Source organism: Serinus canaria, chromosome 17 (assembly GCF_022539315.1).
Source record: "Serinus canaria isolate serCan28SL12 chromosome 17, serCan2020, whole genome shotgun sequence".
NCBI lineage: Eukaryota > Metazoa > Chordata > Aves > Passeriformes > Fringillidae > Serinus > Serinus canaria.
In genome coordinates this window covers 1,941,471-1,952,226 of record NC_066330.1, presented here as the reverse complement: position 1 = coordinate 1,952,226, position 10,756 = coordinate 1,941,471, and the positions used below count along the sequence as shown (strand labels likewise).

Sequence of the window (10,756 nt, the reverse complement as noted above, 5' to 3'; positions counted from 1 at the left end):
AAAACCTTCTTTGTGCCATCTTTTGCACATGAACTTTTTAGCAAAACGTTACAGAAATTATTTTGAGAAGTATGGGACTGCTTTGCTTTCCCCTCTTCAGAATTATATGCCTTTGAGATCCTGATAAACAGTATTTCACTCTTTCAGAAACTCACTCATTAGTAAACAGCATGTTTTTTTATTCAGGATGAGAGCAAAAAAGCATCTTGTGGTATCAACAAGAATTCACAGGGGTGGCACCTGCAGCAGCAGCGGGAGTTACAGGGTGACTCATCTTCCCCAAGGATTAACCTGGAGCTCTGCTGTTGCTCTGCTTCCCACTCCAAGTGCCTGAGCACAGCAATGCTAATTATTCCAGCTTTGTTAACTGTTTCTCCCGCTCCCAGCCAGAAGTTAAGCTCATCTTACATCAACTGCCACCTTGACAAACACAGAGTATATTGCTTTGATGATGCAGAGGAAAACCTGCCCAGCAGACAGGCAGAAAAACAACAGCACTTGGGCATCTCCTGCCAGTGACAAAGGCACAGCGTGTCGAGGCACAGGTACCCAGGCCTAAAACACCTGTAAATACAGAGCTGATTGGAGCAGAAAGGGCATAAGAAACTACTTTTGGAGTTATGCTGGCCAGTGGGAGAAGGGCACTTACATCAGTGATCTTGGCATTTCAGTTCCACTGCCTCGTCCCAGATTTTATAGATGTCAGACTCAGTGCAGGTGGCAGCCTGAAGAGTCCTCCCTACTCTTCCTCCAGTTCTTCTCTTATTAATCCGTTCTACAGGGGTACAAAACAGGAAGTTTAACAGCTTGGGTTATGTGAGCTGAGGCCCAGCTGCTTTGAGGATGAAATGTAAGCCCTTATTGACACAACAACCACTCCAGGTCTGCACAGAGCAGCACCAACAGGTAAAGCACCAGTGCAGCACCTTCTGTTAAACACCACTCGTCGCTGCTGCTAGTTACAGACTTGTCATTTCCTGGAGAAATAAGGTCGTAGATCTGGATAAAATGCAGCACTTTGGTTTTTAAAAAATATTTTTAGGAGAAACAGATGTAGAGCCTTTTCAGTGCTTTAAAGCAGTGCAACTCTATGCAGACACAGCCTCATAATAACAGCAGCCCATCAGTGACCACAAGCACGTTGTATCCATAACTACGGCATGTTTGTGCCATTCCTGGGTGGCAGAAAGACAGAAAGTTTCACTAACAACTGTTTCTCCTCAATGGGGACTGGTTTAGAGAACACGAGCCTGATTTTTCAGGAGCCCCCAGGACACTATTCCACTTCCCTTGCAGGGCTACAGACCCATTTTGTAGAAGGAATAATTCCAAATGTTGGATCACCTCTACCACAACTGGCTTTCTCTTCTACTTGAAAAGGAAGTTTTGGATTAGAGGTGTTCCATCCAGGACAATGTGGATAAAGCTTATTTAAGATGACAACCTGCTTGTGCTCCTTCTGAGAGGCTTTCAACTTCAAAGATTGCGATTGTCCACGTTCACAAACTTTACATACAAGTTCTATAACACACTCAGTAAAACAAAAAGGTTCCTCAACAAACCCACTTTGCTAACACTGCCACAAGCTACAATACACAGGGAACTCAGTGCTGCAAACGTGGGCTGACCCCGAGCTCGTCCCTCCCAGTGTCCCTACTCCGTCACACCTAGGAGGCCCTGCAGGATGTTTATGGGCAGGGGGAAGACGATGGTGGAATTCTTTTCAGCAGCAATGGTGGTCAGGGTCTGCAGGTACCGCAGCTGGAGAGCAGCAGGAGACTCCGTGATCACCATGGATGCCTCCTTCAGGGCCCTGGACGCGTTCATCTCCCCCTCGGCCGCGATCACCTGGGGAGGCAAACGAGTCAAACTGAGCTCAATCCTCAAACTGAACTCAAAACAGGAGGAACAGGGAATCCACAGGCTGATCTCAGCCCCAGGCAGGTACCACGGCCACTGCCCAGCACCCTGCTAAGTGACCTGCCCTGGGCACCAGCCACAAGCCCTCCTGTTTGCTCTCCAGGCCCCAGTGCCTGGTATCATCCCATACAGAATGCAGGATCACAAAAGCTGGCATCAGGTCTTGAGAATGCAATGCAAGTATTTATTCATTTATTCTAACTTCAAAAGCTTTTGTGCTTCTTCCAGCACTGCCTCTCAAAACCAGAGGCACTCCCCACAGATAGCTGAAAATACTTTCTCCCTCAAGCTTTACTTTTTTGTATCTACAAGGGCTTGAGAGAGAATGGTGTATTTCTTACTCGGGAAAAACCAAATCCAGCCCCAAGGCTGATGTCATTACCTTGGCTCTCGCCTCCCGGGCAGCCTCTGCTTCTGCAGCCATGGCTCTCTGCAGCTGGACAGGTAACTTCACATCCTTGATCTCCACACGTTCCACCTTAATGCCCCAATCATCTGTTGCCTCATCAAGTGTGACCTACAGAAGGCAGGACAGGTGAGTGAAGCCACACACCTGTCTCAAACTAATGCCCAAATATGGAGAATGACCAAGAAACCAAATGAATTCTCTTCAAATTCTCAGACCTTCAGGGCTTTAGTATTTGTAGTATGATGTGACAGCTCTTGGGAGTACAACTGTTTTAAAGTAGCAAAAACCACCAGAGCTTGATTAATGAATTGAAGCAGCTCTGTGGCACAGTTTCCTTCCATAGTGAAGGACTGACACAAGGATCCAGGGAAGCCATCCTCTCCTGCATCCCTCATTCCCACGTGCTAGCCCCACTGCCCCTTAGTGCTTTAGTCCCTCATTCTTATTTTACAGAGTGCCCTCACTTCTCACTTAGAGATAAAATAAATCCCCACCTTTAAGTTATCCATGGGATTGCTGCTTTACCTGCTGTTTGATGGATTGCTCCAAGATGCTCCTACCTGCATGCTGTGGGCAATTTCCTCACGGTCAGAGAGGATCTCAGAGAGGCTTTTGGTGCCCAGGACATTCCTCAGGGTGGTCTGTGCCAGGAGCCGGGTGGCTGAGTCGGCGTTGGTGATGTTTGCCACGGCCAGGGTAGCATTCTGCACCCTGTAATAAACCACTCCATCCACGTTGATTGTCACTGAATCCTTGGTCAGGATCTGAAAAGCAGTGGGGAAAGTACAGAATATTCCATAAATACAAGGTTAATTATTAGGACAATCACGAGTTTGTTTTACTACACCAAGTCCTGGTTTCCCACTGTCTTGAAAACAAAGTCCTTATACACATATGCTGCATGTGAATGTGCCCCAGTGTTCACAAACCTCCCAGTACAGCTCTGCAAAGCTGAGACTAAATATGGGATTAGAAACTTGTCAGTGAAAAGCACATTCCATTCACTTTGCCCTAATGTTATTTTTAAACCACTTCCTCGAATTCACAGAGGAATCTGCAAGTCATATCAGTGACAAGAAAAAGAGAAAAGACAGAAATTTTTTACTCTGAAATTCATCTTTGCTTGAGAAGGTTTAACCAGTGATTCTGGCAAGGAATCACACCAAGGCAGGTCGCCGTGCTGCCTTTCAGTGAGGTTTCACCTGGGCTGTGTGAGGCAGCCTAACAGCAGGGCTGTGGGGACTGTGCTGCAGAACTGCAGCCTACTGGGACAGGAGGGTGGCACTGCACAGGGGAGCTCAGAGAACCAGAGAACCTTGTTCCATAGTACACAATTCCCTTCAAGATCTACCTGCCCTGCCCCTTCCCAAACTACCTCTTTTAGCAGGCTTTTCATAACACAAAAGCTAAAGAATGAGTAGCATGCACAGAAATCATGTTGAACAAATAAAAATTGATTTCTGCCTCTACGTAAGGAACACAAACAAACCTAAATCCATAAGCATAATTTAATCAAGTCAAAAGAAAAACTGGATTACTGATGGCCTCACTAATGGTACATCAGCAGCTGCGAGCACATTCTGCCTGCCAGTGATTAGGTTTCTCCCAATTACCCTTTAGAGTGTACCAGGACAGCTGCCATTTGTCTCAATCTACAACTAACCACAAGCAACAAGCCCACGAGGAGATCTGACAGGAAACAGATGCACCACACAGGTTGAAGGGAGCATCTCTGTGTCTCAAAATGCACCTGATACATGAGTGATACAGTTATAACCATCAGGATACAATTATTCATAACTTATTTTTAGAGGGACGGTTGGGTTTTATTCTTTTGTGATCCATCGTGTTGGCAGCACTGAGTTCAGCTGGCTTAATGCTCTGGAGACATTCTGCAACAAAGTTAGGATGTCCAAGGAAAATCAGACTAGAAATCAAAGTAATTTTTTTGTTCTTTAGGACCTGCCATGAGTGGCAGCACCTTCATCATGTTCCTGTGCAGGGCAGGGCACAGGAGCCACATGCACACCAAACCAACAAAGGGAGCTGACCACTCATTCCCCCAGTTGCTATAAATAGCATTTGATATATATTCCAATTTCATCCCATTACTTGAGCCAGTTTATACATGTAGATAAATTGGCACAGGACAGATCCCTGCTGTGCCTGGAAATCTTCCAGATTTCGCAGAAGCAATTAGGGAATGTTGTATGAAGCCCAGCAGCCTTCATTCCAAACCCCTCCCATTCCAGCTCTCAGGCAGCATTCAATTATCTCATTTGGTCCTCAGAGCATCATCTGTTTTCCTTTAGTGCTCTTCCCTTACTGGATGACATTTCTGAGGGATATATGTATTCTTCACAATGCACTGCACCTGCACAGGGCATCTGTATTCAAACTGCACATTACCCAATACTGAGAGGGGAGAAGGAAAAGCAAAGTGCACAAAATTCTGCAAGGACTTTAGTAGATGCAAAGGCAAATGCAAACTCACCTCCTGAGGAGGGATATCAAAAGAGATGGTTCTCATATCAACTTTGATGAAGCTGTCTGTGCAAGGCAGGACAAAAAACAAACCTGTGCCAAAAAATCCATTCAAGAAGATGTGAAAATGGGTCATTAGAGCAGACAAAACTTGTTACTGCAATAAGGTAAAATCCAACTGTTGTGGCTGTGCAGCTCTTGGTGAGGAACTCAGCAGCATAACACTTGTTAGTGGCTTCCAAACCAAGGTAAGATTTTCAAAACTGCATGCTGAGAAACTTCAATGTATCTGGGTATCACTTACTTAGAGATTTTTAACATCTGGAAATAAAACAGCCCCTGAACTATTAACAACTACTTTTTAAAATGATCCCCCCATAGTTACTTGTGGGGCCTAATTCTGGCAGGCATCAATCTCCTGCCTTCAGTTCTGGTGGCTCACTGAGGTTCTTCAGCTTTCCAGCAATGTGGAACATTGCAAAGCCTGGGTGAAAACGAAGGAAGAAGCTATTGCCCCTTTCTGTCACTTTGAGCAGCAGAAGCAACAGCTGAAAATAACAATCTTCCAGATCTCAGAGTTTCTAACAACTTGTCAAAACTATCAAATACTCTACTGGCTTCTGTTACTTTTGAAAGCTATCAAGGCTTTCAGACTCATTGGGTTCAACTGATACAACAAACTTCTTTTTTCAAATTACCCATTTGATGCCATTATTCCTCCCTTTACATTTAGTGCTTTTGATTCTGCCTGCAGCTCATACATTACCAAAGGAGAGCTGGGTAGAATTAAGTTTGCTGCCTTCTCAATCCAGAGTACAAATCAGAACTTTATGAGCTGGAAGAGACCCATGAGGCTCATAAATTCCTGTTGTAACACATCCTCTTACTGGAAGTTACAGAATTCTTGAGAAATCCATTTGCCCCTTTACTGCAATGTCTCTGCACCATGATTGTTCTGCTGATGACTAACTGGAACAAATTGCTGTCAGGACATACCTGGTCCCCTTGCTCCCCCTTTCAGGATGCGTCCAAGTCGGAAGATGATGGCTCGCTCGTATTCCTTGATAATCTGGAATAGATTGTTAGATGTCATGCACATGATGAATTCCAAATTATGTACACACCAGGCTAGGACAGTCTTGAGTCTCTAATTTAATACAGATTTCTCTACTGGCTGCTTTTGAGAATTTTAGCTAAAACTTTATTGTCAAAAAGCAAAGAGCAAAAGGAAAAATCAGGACAATGGTCCACAAGAAATATTCCTCAGACTCTCAACAGGATGGCACCTGGGCAGGTTCAGGCACCAGCAGCAGCCATCAGGAATATCCTGGCAACAACACAACAAAGTGCAGCATTTGTGACCCAGCAGGGATTTTTCCAGCTCCAATTCTGATGCCACATCAGCCAAGCCAGGAGGAAATAACTCCTCCTTTCTGGAAACTGCAAACATCAACCTCAGAGTGATCACAGACAACACTGTGTCTTCAAATGTGTCACATACAGCCACATCTGTGTACATAATTACAGATTTCTACTTACATACTTCATATTTAGATGAGTGATATACAGGGAGATATCTAAAAAAAATCAGTTCTCTTAGAGTAGTTATGGGTAGTAATTATTCTGATCCTTCAAATGAGCTTATTTACTAATTACAGCTGGGCAGATGTAGTGAAGACACCAATGCAGGAATTATTTTGACCAAATATTATAATACCACCTTTATTTTTGGTTTGAATGCACTGCACTGCTGGGGTCTACTATAGCTCAAGAAAGAACAGAGCTAAATTAATTTGTGTTTATTTTCTCAATAAATCAAATTGAGAACAATAATAGGAAAGTTTTAATCCACCTGAGCAGTGAACAATTTTACCTTTATGCACATCCATACTGATATAGGAAATGTAAGAACGGTGAAAAAAACCGAGACCATCACTAGGAGCCATCCACAAAAACCAAGGCCACTCTCGACATCATCTACAAAAGAGCAGAAATTGTCACCTTTTAAAACCAAGAGTGCCAATTAAAGTGCCTAAATTGGATATTTATGTTAAATGTTCCTTGAAATAAGTCACTGTTAGCACTACTCCTCTGGCCAAATGCATTAAGTTTAGATCAGAAATGAAATTAAAAGCCAAATTCTGCTTTGATTTTCATCAGTCTCTAAGTTGTGCAAGACAGCTGAGGGCAGAATGCTGTCCAAGCAGCATTTATGCAGAAGTGTACCAACACTGAAGTTTCAATTCCCAAATGCATTTCTCTCCCCCAGGTTCTTCTAGCAGAGTGACTCAGAGGCAGCAGTGGAAATCGTGTTCCTTTGTTTTCTGACAAGTCAGAGGAACCTCATGTAAGGAGTAGAACACAAATACCCCCCAGCCTGCCAGCTCTGGGACAGCATTGCTGGAACTTGGGTTCTGTTCCAGCTGTAACGGGTGCACATCTGAGGAAAGCACAATTCCCACACCCGTTGGATCTGGGAAGTTGGGTAAGATGAGGTGCAAAATTAGCTGGACATGAAATAAAACCTCCATAAAGAATTTCTTGGCCAGAAACTCCTGATGCTTATTCCTCTGTCAATGGAAGACACTTGGAGGTAACTCTGGGATCAAATAACGAGCTGGTGGTTTCAAAAGCTACCCTGCTAAAGCCATGCCAAATGTGGCCTGGGAGGCATTCACAGAGCTACAGGAAGTTTCTTATCCTGCCAGCTAAGACTCCTAATGGGCTGCCAGGAATCTGCTGCCAAGCAGGGATGTCCCAGGGTGTCCCAGCACTCACAAACATCACCTTCCTACTCTGGAGATTCGGAATTTCATGTAGGAGTCACACCTCAAATGATGTCACAATTCAAGGTTGAGCAAAGAGGATGCTTTTTTTAGCACCAATGTGTTGTTCTTCACAATACAAAAAGGGAGAGAGATGCTTTCTTGTGGAAAACTCTATGAGATACAAGAAACATGCCTGGCATTTGTGGGATGACCTAGTTCTGCAGCTCCTGGAGGTGATCCCCATCCCTGCCCACCCCACAGGCTGAAAACAAAGGTTTGACCCCACACTAAGTGCTGGCTGACAGTATCCCTAAACCTGCCACTGGAATTTTCTCTGAGCTAAAAGGCAGGCAAGCGCCCACCTTGAATTTGCAGCCTGCTGTGGTGGGCAAGTCTAAGCAGGCAATAAAAAAAAGGCAAATATTCTTGAGCAACCTCCTTAAGAGATAAACCACAAGGAGAAGGGCTATTAAAAAAATAAAAAACTTAATTGAATCAGCCTTCAATGCCTTTAAGGCTGACTGGAACAGTTACCGTTACTTTAGCAGAAATTATCACTTGGACCATCAAACTGTATTAAGAATTTATAATACACACTTAGTGCTGGAGGCTAAGATGGAAGGGGAAAGTTCTCGTTACAGCTTGAGGTGTGGCACATGGTTCATTTGTGATTTATTTCCTTCTGCAAAGACTCCACAATTCCAAACAAGCACACCACTGTCAAACAGCAAAAATGTGCCCCATGAAAACAAAATGCCAATTTCAAAGTGAATTACATGTCTTCACAGATGCTTCACAGAGCATTTCACATGGGAAAACCCCAAAATTTCAACATCCAATAACCAAAACTACGTCTAATGCCACTTACTCCACATTTTATTGTGATCACATGAGAGCTGCAGGAGAAACCACCTCAGCAGCATGTTCAGGAAAGGCTTGCAGGGACAAGACTGGCACCGACGTGATCATAGTGAGGCTTTAATAACTAACATAGTTACACATGAAATGCAGATCCTCTCCAAAGATACCAGAGCCAGGATGTGCCACTGGGCACCAGGGCCAAAGAGATCCACAGTTATTTATACAACAACTCAAATTACCCAGCCGAAGGCTTCGTACACAAAGCTTTCTTATAAATACATTTCCTTCTCTGGCTGTAAACAAGAAAAGCATAAAATAAATCAGGACTTTTCCGTTGCCTGTTTCTGAACAATGGAAGTAACAGGAAAACACTCCAGCTTCCAGGGAGTGAAACTGCCAGTTGTGTTATCTCAGTGCATCATCTCCAAAATGTCCTGACCCACGTCACACACCTACACCTCCTAACTGGAAGGACAAAACCCATGTCAATAACGATACCAAGAAGTAAAAATTCAGTACAACTCATTGCCCCACCTGACGCTTCTACCACTTCCTCCAGTCACACCTAGACAGGATTTGGCTGTGGTGAAAAGCCACAGTAGTGTCAAAAAACAATCTCTAAGTTCTCCTTGTTCTCGTCTACTGGTTCAGCATCCCAGAGATTACTTCTGTTGACTCTGCTTGTCATCATTTCCGTAGTTTCCCCCTTAGTGACCAGAGTTACTGCACAGGGAAGGAAACCACGCACCACAGAAACCCACCCGAGTTACGCCACCGGGGCAGCTCGTGGTGATGCTCCGGCACGTTCCCGAGGGCGGTGTGAGGACCTGCCGGCAACCACCACCTGCGGCCACGGTACCCGAAGGGACAGCGGGGTCATGCACCCGTTAACCGGTGCTGGGGCTCCGCATCCCCCGTTAGCCGGGGCTCAGCAGCCCCCGTTATCCGTCGCTGGCGGCTCAGCATGCCCCGTTAGCCGGGGCTCAGCAGCCCCCGTTAACCGGTGCTGGGGGCTCCGCATCCCCCGTTAGCCGGGTAACCGGTTCAGCAGTCCCCGTTAGCCGTCGCTGGGGGCTCAGCACGCCCCGTTAGCGGGGTAACCGGTTCAGCAGCCCCCGTTATCCGTCGCTGGGGGCTCAGCATGCCCCGTTAGCCGGGTAACCGGTTCAGCAGCCCCCGTTAGCCGGGGCTGGGGTCGCTCCGGGACCGCCGGTGAGCCCTCGGCAGCCGGGGCTCAGGGAAGCGGAGGCTGCCCGGGAAGCGAAGCACAACCGCTCCTCGCTCCTCCCGCGGGCTTAACTTTGGTGGAGCATCTTCAAACTTTCCTCCTCGACTAAATGAAGCAATAATTAAAACCGAAGCAAAAAAGCGGAGAGAAAGAGATACGAAGGCGCCCCGCGAGGAGCGGCCGCTGCGGGGCCGTTTGGGGACAGCCCCTGCCCGCTCCCACTGCAGCCGTTACCTGGAGGCCGCCGGGACTTGGCTCCGTACCCCGCTTCCTGGTCTGCCATGGTCCCCGAGTCCCCTCAGAGCCGCCTCGGTGTCAGTCCCGCGTCCCCTCCGAGCAGCCTCTGCGCTGCCCCGCAGTCACCACCACCTCGCCCGCCGCCGTCGCCGCCGTCCCGTCGCGGCTCCCTCAGCGCCGCCTCAGCGCAGCCGCCACGCGCCCGCTCCGCCCCGTCCGCGCGCTCCGGGTGGGGCCGCGCGCGCCCGCCCCCGCCGCCAGGGGGCGCCACTGCCGCTGAGGGCGTGAGGGAGCGGCCATGGAGCGACCCCCGCCCGGCCCGGGGCAGCGGAGGGGAAGCGGCTGGAGGGCGGCCCTGGGCTGCAGGCAGGGCAGGGAAGGCAGGGAGGACCGAGGGGAAGGCACGGAGCACTGGAGGGGAAAAAACGGAGTGAGCGACCGGAGGACAGGGGCAGCCATCGCCTGAGGTGAGTGAGCCCCGGGCATCCCCTCCTGAGGGCAGCAGCCGGGAAAGTTCCAGATGCCCCAGGTTCGTGCGTCATTTAATGTTCTGTGAGTTTTTAATGCTCTTCTTCCCCACGTTCTCTTACTCTCACGTGGAGAGTTGGGATCTTTCATCCCTTTTGGAAGAGGCCGGAGTAACAATTTCTGCTGCTTTCCAAGTTCCATCCACAGAGACAAAGTCTGTGTAAAAGTACATCATCCACACAGGCATTGCATACCAGACTGTTAAAACTGACAAGAGTTCCAAAGTCAAATTCAATATTAGTGTGAGTTGTGAAGTCCATAAATAATTCCTGGCTGTTCTTTAACCTTTATTTCTCTATGGGATATTGGTAATTAATCGGT

General features: G+C 47.1%; 1 protein-coding gene across 2 annotated transcripts; it reads right to left on the bottom strand.

Annotated features, from left to right (window-relative positions):
* Window positions 1–162: 162 nt before the first annotated feature.
* On the bottom strand, window positions 163–10,100 carry STOM (stomatin). 2 transcript variants are annotated; one of them, XR_007778957.1, is made up of 8 exons: window positions 9,905–10,100; window positions 6,687–6,790; window positions 5,810–5,882; window positions 4,824–4,906; window positions 2,890–3,093; window positions 2,303–2,437; window positions 650–1,848; window positions 163–564 (listed from the first exon to the last, which is right to left on the bottom strand). XR_007778957.1 is itself a non-coding variant. In XM_050980904.1 (7 exons), exons 1-7 carry the CDS (start codon window positions 9,951–9,953, stop codon window positions 1,654–1,656), a joined length of 843 nt encoding a protein of 280 aa, XP_050836861.1. In that variant the 5' UTR covers window positions 9,954–10,100; the 3' UTR covers window positions 163–1,653. The 2 variants fall into 2 exon arrangements, 1 of the variants encoding a protein (XP_050836861.1); XM_050980904.1 differs by having other exon boundaries at window positions 163–1,848.
* Window positions 10,101–10,756: the final 656 nt, after the last annotated feature.